The 19,703-nt window shown below is 60.0% G+C and overlaps 1 protein-coding gene across 1 annotated transcript; it reads left to right on the plus strand.

Moving 5' to 3' along the window:
• The first annotated feature begins 6,759 nt into the window (after nucleotides 1–6,759).
• Nucleotides 6,760–12,320, plus strand: MSX2 (msh homeobox 2). The gene is made up of 2 exons (XM_028528155.2): nucleotides 6,760–7,248; nucleotides 11,144–12,320. Exons 1-2 carry the CDS (start codon nucleotides 6,867–6,869, stop codon nucleotides 11,566–11,568), a joined length of 807 nt encoding a protein of 268 aa, XP_028383956.1. The 5' UTR covers nucleotides 6,760–6,866; the 3' UTR covers nucleotides 11,569–12,320.
• Nucleotides 12,321–19,703: the final 7,383 nt, after the last annotated feature.

Below are 19,703 nucleotides of genomic sequence, written 5' to 3' on the forward strand. Positions count from 1 at the left end.
GAGATGTGGGGCAGGAAAAAGGCACCCCTTGAGTTGAGGCTTGGGGTCAGGGTCACCCGGGGTCAAATGCTCACTGGGTCACCTAGTTGCTGCATGACCTTGGGCACGTGACAGCCCCCCAACTCGGTCTCCGCCTGGGACGTGAGTCCGCATTGATGGGGCAGTGCGAAGGCTCCTTGAAAGTCTCGCGAGGCGAGCGTTTGGGGCAAAAACGAGAGCTGTTTTCCCTCGTGGACAATTTAAAAATCTGTCCCCTCCCCGCGAGAATCCAGCGTGGGCTCCGGTTGTCAGGACCCAGAGACCCCCCCTCACAACTCAAGGTTGATTCCTAGCCCCCGGGGAGGGCGACCTTCGGAGCTGCTGGGCAGCCCCTACAGGACCCCTCTTCTGGGTTCATTCCTTCGCTCCACCAGTATTTACTGAGCCCCTCGCTGCGCCCGGCTGCGCTCTGCGGGCGCATGACAAATCCCAAAGACCCTGAATCAGCGGATACAGGCCTGGGGAGGCCGGGTCTCCGCACCGCGGGGTCCCCCCGAGGCGCGAGCCCGCAGTGCGGCTGCGGGGCGGGACCGAGGCGCTCGCCCCTCCGACTCCCTTTGCGACTTCCGGCCAGTGGCCAGTGGCCGCGCCTGTCGGAGCCGCGGTTACCTCTCCCGTGAAACGGGGTGATGGACACGCAGGGGCCGGGGCAGGGGGCAGGAGAGAGCAGGAATCTCTGCGCCCCAGCGTGATCCGGGGAGCGAGGGGAGCGCTGGATGAGAACGCTGGGGTGTGAAGTCCAAGAACCGCAGCCGCGCGTTTGCAGGGTGGGGCAGGCGGTGAGGGGTCTCCCTGCCCTCGCGGACCCCAGGTTCCCTCCCAGGGCTGGCGTGCGCCTGGGCCGCAGCTCCAGCGCCCCGACCTCTCCCCTAGAAATGACTAACAAAATTCGGAATAATTGCTTCTAATTGTCTTCATCCTCCAGGTAAAGCAAAGCTGGCTTATTCCTCACCAGGCAACTAGGTGTGGGGCAATGGAAAGGGACTCTTTTTTCCTTAATTAAAAAATTAAAAAATGTAACTGTGTCCATTAAGTCACCCCTAAATCTCCTTTTACCCTCCTCCTCCTCCATGCCCAGGGGGGCTGTGTTTTGAACCCGAAACAATTTGGAGGCCACCAGATAGAGAGATTTCAGATTCCTGCCCACCCATCCATGGGGCCCTCTCCCCGGGTGACCTCACTGGTCAGGGGGCCTGTTCCAGACTCCACGGCCCTATCGGCCACTTCGGGAGAAGCTGGAAACAGCAGATCCTGCGTTGCTGTGAGCGGTCCCAGGTGCCTCCCCTCCCACCTTTCCGACTGCGGCCCCAGGCAAAAGACATGCATTTCAGAAGCAGTCAGACCCTGGCTGGAATTTCTGCCAGGTATTTACTGCTTGTGAGAAACTCTTATCAAGTCTGAAGCTCCAAGGAGGAGCCGGGGCCCCTGCATTGCAGGGCTGCGTGAGGCATGAGAGGGGGCGGGCAGCTACTGGATGCTGACTCGACCCTCCTCTCCGCCCAGCCCAGGACGGGTGGTTTTCCTGGTTTCACAGCCGGGCAAGCGGACCGGGGCTGGGGGTCTGTCTGTCTGGGGCAGAGCTCCCCAGTGAGCGGCAGGGCAGACCCCTGGGGTGCTATCCTGGTTGGCTGCCCCGGTTCAGTAGGGCTGCAGCCACCCAGCCTCCTGGAAACACATCTTTCAGGGGCCCTCCAGGTCTCTCTGCACAGATGAGCCGGCGGCTGGGCCCTGCTCCTGGGAACTCTCCTCCAGTGAGGCCAGGGCTGGGCAGGTGCCAGCGACCGGTGCCCAGGGGCTGGGAAAGAGCAGGCGCTTTCGTGCTGTTTGTCTTGATTCTTCCCTTAATCCCCGCCCCTCGCTGGACCCAGTGGCCAGCCTGCCGCCTCTCAGGAAATGGGTAGACACCCCCACTGCACAGAGCTCAAAAACGAGGCTCGAGAGAGTTGCAGCCTCCTGCCACAAACTGCCCAGCGTGGGGTCACAGGACCCCAGGTATGTGTGATGCCAGGCAGGTCTATTGAAAAAGGAGCTAGAAATGCCATCAGTGATGATTTAAGAAATGATAACGCTATGCGACATTTATGGAATGCCAGACACTCCCATATTCCAGACCAGGACACCGGGAGGTGCAGACAGGTGGGGTAACTCGTCCAGAGCCCCAGGAGAAGCAGGGCCCCCACCCTGTTCCAAGAAGGCGGGGCTCCGGGAGGCAGAGCTGCGGGTAGGGTGGGCCCCCGCTGCAGCCGCCGTGCGGGGCTGCAGCTGCTGGCGTTTGGCCGAAGCTTCTGACCAGTCGCGCTGCAGGCCGGGCGTTAGCCTGCCGTTTTCTGAGAAGGGCTGGTCACCCCCAGCGCGGGGATGGTGGCAAGTGGTCGGAAGGAGGGCTGGGTCCACATGCAGGCCTCTCGCTGCTCCTCCGCGGCCCTCACACCTGCTGCGACGGGGAGCAAGGGGGAGAAGTCTCCCAGACCTGGCCCTCGCTCTCCAGGCTGCAGACCGTGTCCGCTGCCATTTCGCCCCTCCCCCACTCCCCCCCGGACATCCTCGTCGCGGGCTTCTTCCAGGGGACCTCGTCCCGTTAGGTTCCACCCACGGCAGCTGTCAGGCCGGCCTCTCCCGCGTCTGGGCCTCGACGAGCCCATCTGTAAAGTGGGAGCCCACGAGAGCTCAGGATTGGGCCGTCTGTGCCGTCCGCGCAAGGCCCCTTGTCTCCAGCCCGGCTCCCACGGGTCCTGACCTCAGTGGGCGGGTGGGGGCCCTAGAAAACCGCTCTGACTGTCTAGAACTTCACAAGCAAGGGGTTCGTCCGTCCCCCAAAGCACCTCAAGCAGTGACCCTGGATGCCCGTGTTCTCCCCGTTCCCGCTCTGTGACTCAAACCGCGATCTCTCAAACGCCTGGGGACAGGCCCGCGCCCCGCGAGGTCTGACCTTCCCCTGTCTGGCCCTCACGGCCCAGGTAAGAAAAACGAGCCCAGAGAGGGGCAGCCTTTCGCCCGCGGTCACACAGCGGATGGACGGCTCTGGGGGCGGGAGGAGCGGTGTGGTGGCATTCCAGGCGGACCTTGGCGCCCGCTTGTCTGCCCGCTTCTGATACACGGGTTCGAGAGGATCGGCCGCTAACGAGCGGCCCATTAGGAGGAATTGTCACTCCTCCTGGAGCGAGGTTGTCCCGGCTCCGCGCAGGCTGAGTGCCGGGGCCGAGAGCAATTAACGCGGCTCCGGCGCGGGCAGCCGCCTCTGCCCCGGGCAGCCCGGGCGGGGCGGGGCGGGGGCGGGGCGCCCGGCGCGGCTGGAGCCGGTCACCCGGCGCAGCCCCTTCCCCTGGAGCCCGCCTTTCATCTCCCCGCGCCTGGCGCCTGCCCGCAGCCCTGGCCCGTCTACAGCCCCCTCCCCCGCCCCTCCCCCGCCTCCTCCTCGCCGCTCGGATCCAGGGACGGGTCCTGGGGATTGCAAACGCTGCGGTCCGCGGGCCGCCCTCCACGGCTCGCAAGGAGGGTTTTCGCTGGGGACCTTCGGTGCGCGTGCACCGCGGCTCCACGCAGGGCCCCAGCGGGTGTGCGAACTGCGCGGGGAGCGCGGGAACGTGGGGGACCGCGGCTCTTTGCGCAGGGGCGACCCCCGGGTCCCCTACGTCTTACCTGCGTGACCTGGGGCAGCAGCACACTAAGCGCCTCTTACTCGTAGGCTCTCATCTGTGAAATGGAGAAAATCATCTCCACCCAGAGCGGTGCGCTGGGTCCAGGAGTGCAGGCCCGGGCACTCAAGCTCTGGGCCGAGTTGACGTTCAGAGGTAACTGGGTTCCCCCCTGGAGCCCCACTCTGCTGCCTGCGAGCCTTTATTGAATGCCACCTACGTGCCGAGGCCAGTCCCCCACTCAGGGGCTACACCCACTCCGCAGAGGAACTGGACTCTCTTTGGGTCCAGCCACATTCTCCACTTCGGAGATGTTACCAAGAACCCACCGTGAACTCCGCGAAGGCGGGAGGTGCGCCTCAGTTTGGAAATCTGGCAGAGAGAAGGAAGGTCCATAAATTGTCACTGCTCCTGATATACAATGTTTTTTTTTTATTAATTCCCCTACATCTTCTAGTTACTGTGTGTAGCCTATTTGAATGTAATCACCCCAAGACCTGTCGCAGGTAGGGGTTATTCTCGCTCACTTTAGAGATTAAAAAGCAGCTCGAGGGAGGCGGAGTGAGACGGCCAGGGTCCCCGGGGCCAGGAAGCAGTAAATACAATGTTCTGAAAACGCAGCCCACGCAGGGGCAAATGCACCAGTGGGGCTCTCCAGAAAGGGCTGGAGTTGTGTTAAGGTTCAACCTTTTTCCTCAGCAGAATCGAGCCCCTTTCTGGAATGGTCTGCCCCTGGGCAGGGGGCAGGGTGCTGGGGAGGGAGCCGGCAGGAGCTGGGTAGGCTGCTAGCCCCCTGGGCGTCGTCTCTCCTGCTTACGGCCCACGTTTGGCGCCCTGGCTTCTCGAACACCGGGTGTGTGTGTGTGTGTTTGTTGTTGTTGTTCTTTCTCATCTCTACCATTTTCCTGTGTCTGGCTTCCTACATTTCCTTCTCTGTCTGGACATCAGGACCCCAGAGTAGCGGGGAGAACCTGGCTTCTCCTTTCCCTGAGAAGTTCACCGAAAGGCTGGAGCAGTGTGGAGTTTTGTTTTAATTTCCCAGGTAGGAGCCTGTGCGTCCCTCCGTGGACACATATTCACAAGGAGTTTGTAGTGACTGTTATACAACGGTGGCCCGGGTTTGTCCCCCCGACAGCTGAGCCCTTCTGTAGCCTGTGGCAGTGGGACCGGGGACGGGGGAGGGGGGGAGGGGGGGGGGGGTGGCGAAACGATTTCCGAGTTTGCTTCCACAACGTGGAGCCTGCCCCTCGCTGGGTCCCTCCAGAAGGCACAGAACTCGGTCTGGATTTACCTGTACTGTATTTGAGATGCATATCAAGCCAACGACCAGCAAGTATGACTCAAGGGGGAAAATGCATGCATCTCCGGATAGCTTTCATAGCTGTTGTTGTTTTTTTAACTTTCTCTGATTTTCCACTTTGTTCAAGAAGATAAAAGAATGTGCTTGCTCGGAGTGGTGGGAGAGGGAAGCTGGAAGGCCCGAGTTGGGACTTCTTTGTCTTTAACGTTTCAGGACCGTTTGTAACCACACTGAATTCGCCGGCTGGTGCAGGCGGTTTTTCTCCTCGGAGATTCGGATCACTCCTGCTTGGTTGTCCCTAACCCAGCGTGCTTTCTCTCCAGGCAGAGGTCTGGGTGGAGGGGACAGGGCAGCACAGAAGTGCTCCGGCAAGTGGCTCTGGGGGTCAAGTTTCCCAGACCCTTGCAGTGAGAGGGAGCCTCCAAGGCCTTGGTGGTGTCCAGTGCTGACAATGTCCCTTCCCTCCAAGGCTGTGGGGACTCTCGGCAGGCACGTGCTGTGTGCCAGGCCCTGTGCTGGGAGACTCCTGTTCACCTCCTCACCTGCAGAAGTGTGGTTCAGATACAGGGAAACGCAGCCACAGCCTGGGAAGGGTCCTGCAAATCCGTGGGTCTGGGCCCAGCGGCCTACAGAGATCCCAGGCCTCGGAGCGCTGGAAGCTCACTCTCTCTCCCCTTCGCTGGGCTGGGACACTCTTCACTCAGGTTTGAGATGTAATTACCCAGGGTATAATTTGGAGCGGGGTGGAGATATCGACGTTTCTTTCTTTTCTTTTCTTCTTTTTTTCCACCAGGTGGAATGAATAAGAATGTGCTTCCCCAAAAGATCCAGAGGCCTAGTAGGGTGTGCAAACTTAGAACCCTGTGTTTCTGAGATTTGCAAGATGGAGTAAGCATTAGATAGTATCGTGCCTTTTCCTCCCTTCGCCTCCCCCTCCAAGGCAAACACTGGCACCTACAAACACGCCTGACGAACACGGGCTCAGACACAGGCACAAGTACACACCATTCGCACGGCCTGGAGGAAAAGGCCGCACGGGACACACCGCCCAGAAAGGAGCTGCAGGGGAAGGAAAACGGGCGGACTCCAAGCTTCTCAGGGCCCTGGTTTTCTGTCCGAAGCGAGGACTCAGGGACCGCTGGTTTAACTGGTCCAGTCGGAGCTGGTTGGGAGGGAGCAGCCCCGGACCACCTCTCGGGGCTCCCTGCAGCCCCTCGTCCTCCAGGGGACTGAGGGTAAGAGCGGACACCCTTGGGTGCGAGGAGCAAAACGCTGGTCTAAATGCCCTCCGTGTGCCATTCGCTCTGGCAAGGGAGGCTGGCACGTGTTCAGTGCTGACTCCTAGATTTGCAAAGCCAGCCCGGCTCTGGCGCACAGTAGGCGCTTCATTCGTGTGTTTGCGACAGCGGCTGCTGACTTACAACGCGTTCTGGCGGGGGGGTGCGGGGGTGGGAGTAATACAGACGCGGGGTACCTGTTCCAAAGAGGGGTCAAAGAAAAGAGAAGGGCCGGGACTCGGTGAACTTCCTCTTTAAATAATCGGCCTTAATTACGCCTTGGACTTTTCAGTTTTGGCGTGATTATAAACCTTGAGGGATCGCCTAATAACAACTCTGCTGACTGCTCCTGTAATTAACTCCTAATTTATTTCAAACGGGGGGTGGGGAGGGGGGAGGCCCCAGCCTCTGCCGGAAGGGCCAATGGGAGGCGAGCGCCCGTGACGTCGGCGCCAGGGCCGGCGAGGATTGGCCGGTCCGAGTCTCCCACTTCCCCTTGGAGGAAAGGCTCGGCTCCCGGAGCGCCCCTCCCGTCTCCCCCCCAAAAAGTTTGAGTCGCCGCCGCCGGGCCGCCAGCCGAGTCGCGCGCCGGGAGCTACGTGGGGCAGAGAAGTCATGGCTTCTCCGTCCAAAGGCAGTAACGACCTGTTTTCGTCCGATGAGGAGGGCCCGGCGATGGTGGCGGGGCCGGGCCCGGGGCCCGGGAGCGCCGAGGGGGCTGCGGAGGAGCGGCGCGTCAAGGTCTCCAGCCTGCCCTTCAGCGTGGAGGCGCTCATGTCGGACAAGAAGCCGCCCAAGGAGGCGTCCCCGCGGCCAGCCGAAAGCGCCTCCGCCGGGGCCGCGCTGCGGCCGCTGCTGCTGCCGGGACACGGCGCCCGGGAAGCGCACAGCCCCGGGTCGCTGGTCAAGCCCTTCGAGACCGCCTCGGTCAAGTCGGAAAACTCGGAAGACGGAGCCGCGTGGATGCAGGAGCCCGGCAGATACTCGCCGCCGCCGAGTGAGTGCGCGCCCGGGCGGGGACGAGGGGTGCTGGCGGGAGCCCGAGCCCGGGGCTGGTTTCCAGGCCGGGGGTGCGGGGACCCCTCTGCCCTGCGCGCCCCGCAAAGCAGGCACGGCTGTTGTTGGCCCCTTGCTATCCCCAGAGGTCAGCGCGCCGGCCGCGTGCAGGACATCCCGTGGGTACCCTCCGCACGCCGCGTGATCCGGGTCCCCTCGCCGTGCACAGTGCCGCCCACAGTGGCGGACTCGCTGGTCTCCGGAGGGCGAACCCTAGCTGGGTGTGCGGGGTCGCCTGCTCATCGGCTTCTCTGGCCCCCAGCCCTGCGCTTCGGCCCCTTCGCTTATTTTTGCTCCACGGCCCGCCGGAGTCTCGGGTCTGGGGAAAGAAGGGGACGTCAAGTTCACAACCCCGCGAGGTGTGCCCTCCACTGAAAGATGAGCTAACTGAAATCTAACCCGATATTAGCAGTAAATCATTATCTTCCGTGGGTCCCGCAGGTGTCGAAGCGGGATCCCGCGAAGGGAAGGCGGCAGAGGCCGAGGCGGGAGGACGTGTCGCCCTCGAGGCCAGCACCTCGCTGGCGAGGTCCTGAGCTTCGCTGGGAGCGGGCTGGGGTTGGAAGCGCCAGGGGGTTTCGCTTGGCTCGTAGTAATACTTAGCCGCCTCCCCGCAGGGCTTGAGCGTTTCCAAGTGATGCTCCTTAGTTCACCAGTCACCGCTGGGACCCCGAAGTGTAGGCAGAGAGGCCAGGGACCTGTGGCTGTGGCCTTTTTCAGACACGGAGACCTTGTTTGCAGAGGACTCAACTTGCTCGATGCGAGTCACTACTAACCAGGGCTGAGCTGGGCCAGGGGCTGGAGCCCTGGCTCTCCGGAGGGTGCCTTGGCCACCTCCGACCCTTCTCCCCAGGGAGATGCGGCAGAGGTCCACTCACCTGCACCCGCTTCCTGCCAATGAGGCGGTTAGGGCGGGGAGCCAGGCCCGGGAGAGCCGGTTTCTCCTGCGGCTTCAGCATCCACGTTGGGGCCCAGTCCTCCTCCAGTTTGGAGAAGTCGCTGCCCCTTCAGCGTCTGTCTCCTGGTCTTTAAGAGTTCTCTGCCCCCACTGCACCTCTTGGAAAGGAGAGAAAGAGGGGGGCCTTGTGGGGAGGGGGACCTTATCCAAAGCTGGGAGAACCCCATCTTTTCCCATCCCCAACAGCCAGCCCCCGAGGCTGGAGACGCACAGTATTTTGTGAGCTAAACAAGGCCGCAGACCCAGGCGTCGGTGGCTGTGGCCTCTGGCATCTCGCCCCACCCTGTTAGAAACTCCGAAAGATTCCGAGGGTGTGGAGATGAAGGACTCCGAGAATTTAAACACAAGTTTGCGCCTCGATTCAGGGCACGGCTCACCGTACGATCGTATCTGATGTGTGTGGCGGCCCCTGGCCTCCTGGGAATCCAGGAGGGCATTTCAGCAGAGTTCAGAGGCGTGTTAACGCACAGTGAGTTTGCGCTTGGCAAAAAGATCCCGGGGACATTGAGTGACAGGGCTCTGGGCACTCTAAAAGTCCTTACTGCGACCCTCACTGTGGCATCAGTGTTGTTTACCCATTTTACTGGTGGTGACATAGAGGCTCAAGAGCTTTAAGGGACTTCATACGTTTGGCAAACAGTGAGTGCCCAGGCCTTCCTAGGCCCGGGTCCATGCCCTGCGGCTCATCAAGGTTTCAGGCCTGACGGGGAGCGGTGTGCAAAGGTCAGCAACCCCACTTCCTCAGGCCTCCTGGGTCTGGGGCGCCAGTTCCCCACGCACTCTGTAAACAGCCCCACCAGGACGTGCACCCCAGCCTCCCTGCTGAGTAAGGCCGCCCTGGGCCCTGGAGGTGACCTTCCCGTGAGAAAAATGGGAGAAGACGGCGAGAAAGGATTTGCCTTTAAAACAAAAAGTGGGTTCTTGGTGCTCGGGGCCTGGAGGGGGCCGTGGGAGCAGAGGTGGGAGCCTTGGGCCCCGGGAGCTCGTGGCTGGGGTGCCTGGGGCGGGAGGGAGCCACCCGCCTGGGCCTGGTTTTGTTATTCAGAGGAAGTCGGATAAATGCTGTTTTGCTTTGTATAATCGCATCCTTCCTCTGGCTGGTTTAAAACGGGGGGTGGGGGGTGGGAGGGAGGAGCGGTGGGCCGGGAGGAAGCCTCCTCACTTTCTGCCTTTGATGCACGTGTGCGATCCCCGGCTCCTGGATTTCGTAATTCCAGCGCAGGCCCCCAGCAGCAGCCGGAAGGACCGTGCCGGGGCGTCGGAGCTGCTCCCAAACGCAGAGCAGGCTCGGGCGCAGACGCTGGGAGCTCGGGGTCCCAGCCCAGACTGCTGGGTCCTTCCGAGGGCCAGGCCGGGCCGGTGAGGGCTGCGGATTTCACAAGTCTTAGAGCCTGCGATGGCGGGCTCAGTTTATTTGTAAATTAAAGAGCAGGTGCCCGGTTTACTTAGGGATTAGCATATGCAAAGGGGACGCCTCTGTGGTGCTTCTTCCCCGCTCCTCTCCCAGGTCTCTGGGTTGTGGTTGTTGCTATTATTTTTGGTGGATTGCAGGCCCCACGGCCTCTTTCCTCGCAGCCCCTTCCGGTGAGGGTCAGGAAGGCCGCACTGAGGCAGGTCCATTTCTTCTCGGAGGTGGAGGCTGGGTTGGGACGGGAGCTATGTCACCCTGGAGTACGACGTGTAAACTCTTTCTCGGGCCACCAAAGTAACAAAACAAGAAATGCCACATTCTCCCCCTGAGTCCTTTGGAGTTAACGACTGTGGCCCCATTCGGAAAATTAGCATAGCTCATAAAAAGCCAAACACAGCAAATTAAGGGTGTTTAGCGTGCTGTCCCCCCGGCCCCACACTCCGCTGGCCCCCTCCCCTCGAGGACCAGAAGCCCAGGGTGAGCTGATGTTCTGGCACCTGAGGGGCAGCCCGTCCTGGGACTTCCTGCAGTGGAACCCAGCTCGCACGCGGCGTCTGGATGCTGCCGGCCCACCTTTATTGTGCGTGGTGTTCCCTCTTCCTAACCCCGGGCAACACGCTGACCGTGTGCACGGGGCTCAGGCCTGGAGGGGGGGTAGAGATGACTTCAGAGGTGTCGTCACGTGCTCCCAAGTCGGAGGCAGCCTGATTCCTCCCCTCCAACGTTTGCATTTACGGCCCAGCTAGTTCCTCTCTCCTTCCGAGTGACATGTATGTTGCAGAAGCACCCGGCCACAAAGCACGGATCCCACACCCAGACCTGCCCAGGTTTTATATCTGCAGGCTGAGATGGAGTGACAGCTGCGGTGGGTGGCGGCGTGGGGCTGCTCCCCAGTTGCAAGATGCTATTCATCTATCACAGACCTCGTCTGGCCTGCCTGCTGTGACCCTGCGCGGCCAGCGGGCTGGTACAGTCCTGCCCGGCCCGGGGCAGGGCTGTGGTGCAGGCCATGCCGACCCGCTTGTTTCTGAGACCCTTTTCATTTTTTCTTGTATGTGCCTCTGCCCGCATCCAAGGGAGGTGAGGGTTGTTCTGAACCTAGCCCCCCCCCATGTTAAAGACAAGAGAAATTAACCTCAGAAGAGATGGGGTTTAGTTCTAAGAGACCACTCAGCTCCCTCTTGACGTATGAGGGGTCGATTGTTTCATATAGAAAGTTCCCGTTGCACCATTCCATTCCCAAACGTTTTTGTTAAAAGCCTCAGTTTTGAGAAAGAAAGGACTTTATTCATCTAAATGTGGTCCTTCTCCACTCCTGCTCCCCATCCCCACCAAACACCTGCTTTTGACAGAAGTATCTCTGAAAGATGGGGAGGAGGCACTGGCACGTGCGCGTGTACACACACACACACACACCCGGAGAGAAGGCCACTGGCTTTGCTAACTCGCTGCCTGTCTGTCCCCCAGGACACATGAGCCCCACCACCTGCACGCTGCGGAAGCACAAGACCAACCGGAAGCCGCGCACGCCCTTCACCACCTCCCAGCTCCTGGCGCTGGAGCGCAAGTTCCGGCAGAAGCAGTACCTCTCCATCGCGGAGCGCGCTGAGTTCTCCAGCTCTCTGAACCTCACAGAGACCCAGGTCAAAATCTGGTTCCAGAACCGGAGGGCCAAGGCGAAAAGACTGCAGGAGGCAGAACTGGAAAAGCTGAAAATGGCCGCGAAACCTCTGCTGCCCTCCGGCTTCAGCCTCCCTTTCCCCATCAACGCGCCCCTGCAGGCGGCGTCCTTGTACGGCGCGTCCTACCCTTTCCACAGACCCGTGCTCCCCATCCCGCCCGTGGGACTCTACGCGACGCCGGTCGGATACGGCATGTACCACCTGTCCTAAGGAAAGCTGCTCGTGGACTCCGCGCCGGACGGACGCTGGTCGCGTGGGCCCCCTCCCTCTGCAGGAAGCAGCTGGGAGCCCGCACCCCGGCTCCGCCGCAGACCTCGCACGCAGCGCCCTGGGCGGCGGGCGGCGGGCGGCGGGCGGGGCCGCAGACACTGTCAGGCTGCGCTCTCCAGGCCGGGCGCGCTGCGTCCTGCTTCCTGGGTGTCGTTTCCCAGACGCCCCCTGCTCCCTTCACAAAGATTGGCTCTGACGGTTTTTATATATAAATATATATATAATAAAGTATAATGCATTTTTATACAGCAGACGTAAAAATTCAAATTATTTTGAAAGGCAAAATTTATATACCTGTGTGTGTGTATATATATATGTACACTTTTTTTTATATATATATCACCTAAAAGAGACTGCTTAAGTCCATTTGGTGTTTTTTTCCCCCTTATACAGGGAGAGAGAAGTATTGTTTTCTGAAATTGCTGAAGTTTGGCCATTTCGGTGGGATGACTGGCTTCTGCTTCAGGAAAACAACTGTTAGAAGCAGACAAACCACAGGGGCAGCAGGCCTGGGGAGATTCCTCCGAGTGACAGGGACAGGCCACATGCTTGCAGTCTCCTGAGCACGAAAAGCTGATTAGATGCCACACCTGACCCTATTTCCCTCCTCTCCACATTGCTACGTTGTTAAAAATTTACTTTTGGGGGGGAGGGGGTTAAGATCAATAAAAGGGGAGGGACAGGGAGACGGGGCAAGCCTGGGGTGAGGGGGGAAATGGAGGCACCTCCCAATGCCTCTCCAGGCTGGTGCTTAACCTCATTTCCGAGGACTGCAGAGTGAGGAGGTAGAGCGTGTGGGGAGGGACGGACGGTTTCTCACACACTGCAGAGGTGATTGGGGGGGGGAGGGGGTGTAGTTAATTCTCCGCTTAAAAAAAAAAGGCTTGTAACCATTGCTTATATGCTGAATATTCTTGGACAATGAATAGATCCAGAAAGAAAAAATACCATGCTTTCTCTGTACCTATTGTATGTGCTAAATGTGTTAGAGACATTTATATACTTCTTACGGAATTGGGGGGCAGAGGGTGAAGCCGTGTTGCGATTTGCTGGGAAACGGTGGGGTCTCCCAGCCACTGAGCTCCCCCGCCCCACCCCTCCCCTTCCCCCTCCCTCGCCCTCCCCCACCAAGCAGACGTTATCCCTTTGAAAGGGTGTCCTGTATAATTTTATATATTTTATTGAAGAGTTATTTCTTATCTCTTATTCCAAATTAAATTAAACATGTGTTTTATTGCAGTAAATCTCGTCCAAACTCACTTATTGTAAGAGTCATTCTTCTCCGCTCTTAGTTGGGCTCAGCTCAAACACACCAAAATGCCACCTGAATGGGGGAGGGGGTGATTTTTATGACTATTTTAATATGAATCGATCCAGAGTCGTGGCCAGATTCAGTTGTGGGGAGGGGGGATGCATTGAAAGTAGCCAAACACTTGGACATGCTTCCCCCAGCAGCTTGGGTTGGGTTACCCTTGGAGGAGAGGTGGAGGTTTTCCGACTGGTGAAAGATGAGCTTAGGAGAAGTGGTGTGGCTAGGGGTCGGCCAGCCTCTGAGCGCTTTGTGGATGATCAAGGGAAATCTTGAACTTGAAGTTTTCTGTCTGCCAAAACAACAAAATTGCGGGAACAGAACCCACGGCCCTCTGCAAACAGCGCTGGTTACTAGGTGCTTGCATGTCGGGGGCGGATGGGGGTGCTGCTTTCGGGAGTGTGTCCAATCAGGCTCCCTTTGCCACTCCCGGCCTCTCCCCAGAAGAGGGACCCGGATAAACACTTTTCTGGGGGCTTGACGGGGGATGGTGCTTCCCTTCGAGTCCCCTTTGCTTCCCAGCCTCTTGTCACTGGGCGCAGACCAGAGGCCGGGCCCAGGCTTGGAAGCGTCACTGTGAAAACAAGTTGGTAGTGGGTAGGGGAGGCTGAGATGCATCTTAGATTCTGCTGTCTGTGGCACAAATAAATGAGAAGTGGCCACCGGTGCATCACGCCGTGCTGAGGTCTGATGGGAAGCTCCTGGGGCCCTGGAAACATTGGCTGCAGGAGAACCTGCCCCTGACCTGGTGCAGTGGGGACCTTGGCACCTGGCACCTACTGAGGACCAGCGTTCTCATCCCACGAGGTCTTTTTGCCGGCACCCAGGGTGGCGGGCGTGCAGCGGCTCCCAGGGGTCAGGCACGAGTCTCAGAGGTCTCACAGCCCCGGCGCCAAGTGGTCCACACCCAGGGTCTGCTCCACGCAGGGGCCGGTCTCCTGCCCCGCTCCTCCACTCGGAGCTGAGCCCACGGAGTGCCCCGAACCTCCCCAGGTGTATGCCTTTGCTCTCTGGCTGGGCCTCCCCAGGCCCAGCTCCTAGTCCTAGCCCAGGATCCAGCTTTCCTCGCGTCAGGGGTGTGTTTGTCAAAGCCCAAAGCCCTTCCCGGTTTCACCCCCGGCCCGGCCGCCAAGTTGGGTCCCCAATTAGCCCGTCCACCGAGCTTCCTTCCTGTCTGGGACCCTGTAGCCTCGGGCAATCTGAGCCGGAGTGGAGGGGTCGGGAGACACCGCTGGGGTTACGTCTCGGCTTGCCCACGGGAGGAAGGGGTCGTTAACCACAGTGCAACTCGGAGGAACAGGGCTGTGTCCTGCGTGGGCATCATCTGGGTGGGTTGGAGACCGAGTGGGTAGCCGTCCACTACTCAAAAGCCCCCAATCCCCAAAGAAAAACAGGCCCGGAGAAGGGGAAGGAGCTGCTTAGGTTCAAACAGAGGCACCCCAGCTCTGCTAGGGGGGTGGGGTCACCCAACTGAGGACTGAGCCCCATTCTGCGGGACCAGCCGCTCGCCCGGCACCCAGAAGGCTTGGTGTGCTTCGGAGCCCGGACTAACAACCTGCCCTGGCGGCAGACGGACCCCGACTCCCCAGGGACCCGCAGAGCCGCGCCCGGGGAATTCACGCTGACGACACCCGCCTGCTGGCCTCCCAGGGGCCTGGCGCCAAGTCCACTCACCTCCCCTGATTCAACACTTTCTCCCCAAATCTCCCAGAAGCACTGCTCTGCTCTGAGAAACCAGGGGGAGAAAGGAGAGGGGATCACCTCTGCTGAGCTCCTGCGAAGGGTGGAACTAGGTGCTTTCTCCTGCCTCTCTTCTAGTCCTCGCGTGCCCTGCGGGGAGGTGTGAGCCCTGCACCTTACAGGTGAGGAAACTGAGGCTCGGGGCGGCGGCTCCCTAAGGGCTCAGAACCCCTAAGCGGTGGACTCAGACCTCAGCCGGGGCTGAGCGTGAGGGCCAGCCAAGGCAGGCCGCGCGGGAGCCCGCTCAGACCTGACCCGTGGCTGCCCGGCTCTGCAGATGCCTGGACCCTGAGTGCCCAGGCCTGGGGCCTCTCTCTGCACCCCCTTTTCCTCCCCTCATTGCTGTGGGGGGGGCTGCCCACCGAGGACCCACTCTCTCTCCCCTGGGACCGGGAGCTGAGCCGGACCATCCTCCTCGGTGGAGCGCTGGGGTGGCGATGCCCGGCAGGGGCAGCAGGTAGGCAGAGGAGGCCTGGCAGGGCTCAGGCTCCGGGGAACCGTCCGCCTGACCCCCCTGAAAAGAGGAGCCTAGCCTTTGAGCAGACCCTCGGCTGCCCCGGCGAAAACTCCGGAGGCCATTCTTTGCTATAAAAGCCGCTCATTTGCCACGGGCTGGAGAGGCCACTCCCCCACCCCCACTCCCTCTCCGCTGCTGGGTTCGGAATAAACATAAACCTCATGTATAAAAGAGCCCACCACACACACACACACACACACACACACAGGCACGCACGCACCCTCCTCGAAATCACAGGGGCCCGGCTGGTGAAGTTGATTAGGCCAGTTTTCCCTTCGACGTTAAGTGAAACAATTTTTTCCAGATTGGCGGTGCCGGGGGCCTGTCTAATGAAGCCGGCCGGAGCGGGGCGAGGAGCAGCCGGCTGTCAGCTCCTGGACCCTTCTCCCTGTCTCCCGCTCCCGAACCCCTCTCGCCTCCTCCCTGCTAGGCGCTAAATAAAAAGCAGGAAAACTACTTTGCAAAATAGCCCTGCTTCAAAGCAGAACAGAGGACCGGGGCTGCGGGAATCCTGAACCCGGCCCCCGATAAGGTTCATAATAATCAAATCCAAACCCCCCCCCGCCCCCCGCCCCCCGCCCACCCCCTCTGACTCTTTCCAACCTCCTCCGGACCCCTCCGCATTTGTTGATGAAAACACTTTGATGTCCCAAACAATTATTATTATAATTTTAAACAACCTGGTATTTTCCATTACTAACGGCTCGGGCTTTGAAGTTACACCTCATAATTTCCTAAATTAAATAAATCATTTTAAGTTTGCACTGGGAGGCTTTTAATAGCAGAGAAAGGAATATCATTATCTTATTGAGACCCAATTGCGGCGGCTCCAGCTTGGCTGTAGCTAGGGGCGAAGTAGCCTCAACTCTAACAGACATACTTTATTAACCTCCCATAACTCTTGAAAGAACATTTTTATATTTTCTTTGATTTCCCCCCCTCCCTCTCTTGTTTTAAAGCTGTCCCAACCTTTAATTAGTGCCTAATATGAAAAGCATTATTTTTTTAATGCTATGTAATTTACCGGCGGCAACAGGCCAAGTGAACAATTGTTTATTAGACTTGGTTTTTCACACAGGGCGAAGAATGCCGTTCCAAACCCAACTTTTCATGGGTGGTTGCACTAATTAATACAGTGTCTGAGGCTCCCAGGGGGGTTTTTAATATTGAGCCCTATGGGGGCGGAAGGGGGTTCAGAAGTCCGGCTCCCGCCGCCGCCGCCGCCGCGCTCTCTCGGGTTTCTTTCATGCTGTTGGGAGCCTCGCTGCGGACTCCGCGCCGTCAGAAACTGGTCCCCGGCTCCGGGGCTCCGGGGCACCCCCGGCGAAGGCCCCGGGGAACCCCTCGTACCTCCGACTCGTGATTTACAGCCTGGGGAGGGGGCGCCCAGGCTTGGGGTGCAGGGCGCCCCTCCCCCTGCTCACGCTGGGCTTGGGGAGGGGTGCCCCTTTTGCAGCCCCGAGTGGAACGCGCTGGCCGGGGGCGGGCGCGGGGGCTGGGCTGCAGTCAGGCCGCTCGGGGCAAACGCCCGCCCTCCGGAGCGGCAGGCTCGGGGCACGGGCTTGCCTGAGGCTGAGGCCGGGACTGGCAGGACCCCGGGGAAAGGGACCCAGGGGTCCGGGCCAGCGGCTGCCTCCCCTTGGCCTTCCACCTCCTTTCTCATTTGCCCGCCCTTTCGTCTCTCCCTTCCCGCTCTCATCGGCGGCCCCCGCCACCTTGACGCCCACCCTGTTGGTTCACCTTTGTTGCTCTTCCCTTTATTCCCTTGTTTCTCCTCTCACCCTGGCCCGCGTCTACCCCAGGCTGTGCTTTTAGAACTTTCCCTTTTCCGTCTTCTTGCCGTCCACACAGCTCCCTGCCATCTTCCCCCCCAGCTCTTCCCGCCTCTCCTCTTTCCCTGCCACTGTGCTCCTCCTTTGTGTCTCCTAATATTGTTCGGTTTTCTATTTATTCTCGTTTCACTGCCACCTTCTTTGCCGCCGCCGCCCCCGCCCCCCTCCCCCCGTTCTCTGTTTCCATTCTTTCTTCCCCGGTTCCAGCGATTTCGTGCCGGATTCCGGGAGCCCAGCGCGCCTCGCCCCTCCGGGCGCTGCGCCCTGGCACATGGGGCTCTGGTCACCACCTCCCTTGGTCCCTTTGGCGCCCTGCCCTCCCCTGCTGCACCTGGCAGGCGAGCCGGGGAGAGACCCCCGCGCAGGAAGAGGGCAGGCCCCTCGGTTGGTCCCCAGAGCCGTGGGCGTCACGGGCGAGAGGGGCAGCGCCAGGCGGGGACTGGCCGGGTCCCCGCGCTCGGCCCCTCTGCCCCGCCCGCCGCCGGCTGCCCGTTTGATGTCGCGGGCCCGGCAGGAATGCGGCCGGGTTATCAATCACCCAGCTGGATCTCGAAGGTCTCGGCCTAATCACATTTAATTGCTCGTGGAGGCCCACTCTCGCCCCGGGCCGGCCGCCGCGCTCAATTACTCCCCAAATACCAGCCGTCAGTAAGTGCGCGCTGACACCGGCCCGGCCCGCTCGGCGGCCCCGGGATCTCCGCCGGCCAGGCGCCCGCATCCCACCCCGCCCACCGCCCGTCATTAAACTTACACCTCGCCGCCCGGAGGAGCCGGCCAGGCAGATAATAACAGGCCCCTTTGACGGGGCGCTCCCCGAGGGCCGGACCCGGGCGCTCAGCGACTGACATCCCCCTCGGCTCCTCGGAGTCGCACCGCCGAGCGGAGACGGTGTCACCGCCTCCACGTGCGTCAGGCCGCCGACGGAGGTCCCTTCGGGAGCGCATCCGAGGTGGCGGACGTCGGCGGTGTCCCCACTGGGGGAAGGGACCTTGCGACCCGGCGGTTCCACCGGCCAAGGGTGAGAGAACAGGGCAATAGCGCCTCCCAGAGGCGGGAGACTTACCTGGGGCCCCGCACAAAGGTGTGCGGCCCGCGCCTGCAGCCAGGTACCCACTTATTTATTCCTGGCGTCAGTTCCGTCAAGGGTCCCCATTTCATCCCCATTTCCCAGGTGAGAACGCTGGGGCCTGAGCCCGGATATAAACTGGGTGGGGTGGGGGGGTGGGTCTGGCTCTCAAACGGGGGCCCTGGCCTGTCTCCTGCCGAAAGGTGTTCGCTCTACCTTCAGAGCACCCGGAGGCCGTGGACTGTGGGTCCCCTCACGCCCTCGGATGGAAAACCGCCCGGAGAGGGTCACAGCGCGCACACGGCCCCTGAGCTCAGCACCCCGAAACCACATGGGTTCCACTCCGCCCATTACATGCCTACCAAGGACCTTTGCTGTCGAAAGAGCACATTGTGTCTATGTTTTTTTGCAGTTCACCAGTCGAGGGGAGGTAACAATTACACAGCTAAACAAGGACAAACAGGGTGGTGTGGCCTTGGTCCTGCACAAGGCCGGCTGGTTAGGTCTGTTCACAATAATATCGACACGCAGTGGCAAGCGGACAGAACAGGATACAACGCACACCTAATAGTCAGTCGTGTGAAATACATATACTGTATTTCACCTCGCCGAAGACACCACCAATTATAACGTGCGTTCTATATCCCACCGAAAAGGGGAGAATGGCCAATTATGATGTAATATAGTTGGTTCCCTAGAATTTCGTTATACTGGCTATTATCGGCTCTTATTATTAAGGGCTCTTCTGAACTCAACACGCGAGATGAAAGGGAGCAGAGCCATGTGAAGTGGGGCTTTGACTGCCTCTATTCTATACCCTCCCATAATCCCTCGCATGTATTCATAAATACACAGCCGTGTCATCTTCATCGGGCCCTCAAGGCGACATGTGGGTGCTGCTGTCCTCCCCAGAAAAATCACAGAAGAGAAAAGGGTGCTCAGGAAGGTGGGGCGACTCCCCCAAGGTGTCCCAGCAGAGAGGCAGAGCCTGGGTGTCCCTGGACCAGAGGTCTGTCTGACTCCTCCCTTTCTCCTCTCTCTCCCTCTCTCTCTGTCCCTCCCCGCCCCATGGACTCCAGAGAGTCCACAGGTCTCTGAAAGGGGTTTCTGGGTTGCCGGGCCTGATACAAAAAGAGCTATTTTAGTCGCGAAACGCGGCCTATTTTTGTTTCAGCGCGGAGAATGCCTGATGACGGAAAAACTGACTTTGTGAAGAAATTGCATGTAAGACGCTAAGTGCCTCCTGAAACCCGGCCGCAGAAAATCACCTGGAAGGCGGCGGTGATGGATGAGGCACTTGTTGATGTGAAATTGGCCAATTTGGGGAAAGTCTGAGGGCTGCAAAGTATTCACCTCCCCCCCTTCCCACCACCTCAGCTGCTCACCCCCGGCTAGTCTTTCCGGTCGGGTTTCTCTTTGTTTGGCAATGGGAACCGAGGAGCCAAAAAGACAACGTAAAAAAAAAAAAATCCCAGGGGTGGGGGCGGGGAACCTGAGCTCAGGACTGGAGGATTCCGTGTGGTGGAGTCATCCCCGGGGGTGGGGGGTGGGGGCTGAGGGCGGGGCACCGGGCAGCCACGTCAGTGCCCCCCAACCGGGCTGCTGGCCCCG

This window comes from Phyllostomus discolor, chromosome 13 (genome assembly GCF_004126475.2).
Source record: "Phyllostomus discolor isolate MPI-MPIP mPhyDis1 chromosome 13, mPhyDis1.pri.v3, whole genome shotgun sequence".
NCBI lineage: Eukaryota > Metazoa > Chordata > Mammalia > Chiroptera > Phyllostomidae > Phyllostomus > Phyllostomus discolor.

Excerpts from the sequence above, each read along its gene's own strand:
- MSX2 (XM_028528155.2), top strand. The coding sequence starts at position 6,867 with ATGGCTTCTCCGTCCAAAGGCAGTAACGACCTGTTTTCGTCCGATGAG. Across the intron at positions 7,249-11,143 it reads CAGATACTCGCCGCCGCCGA|GACACATGAGCCCCACCACC; the intron begins GTGAGTGCGCGC and ends TCTGTCCCCCAG.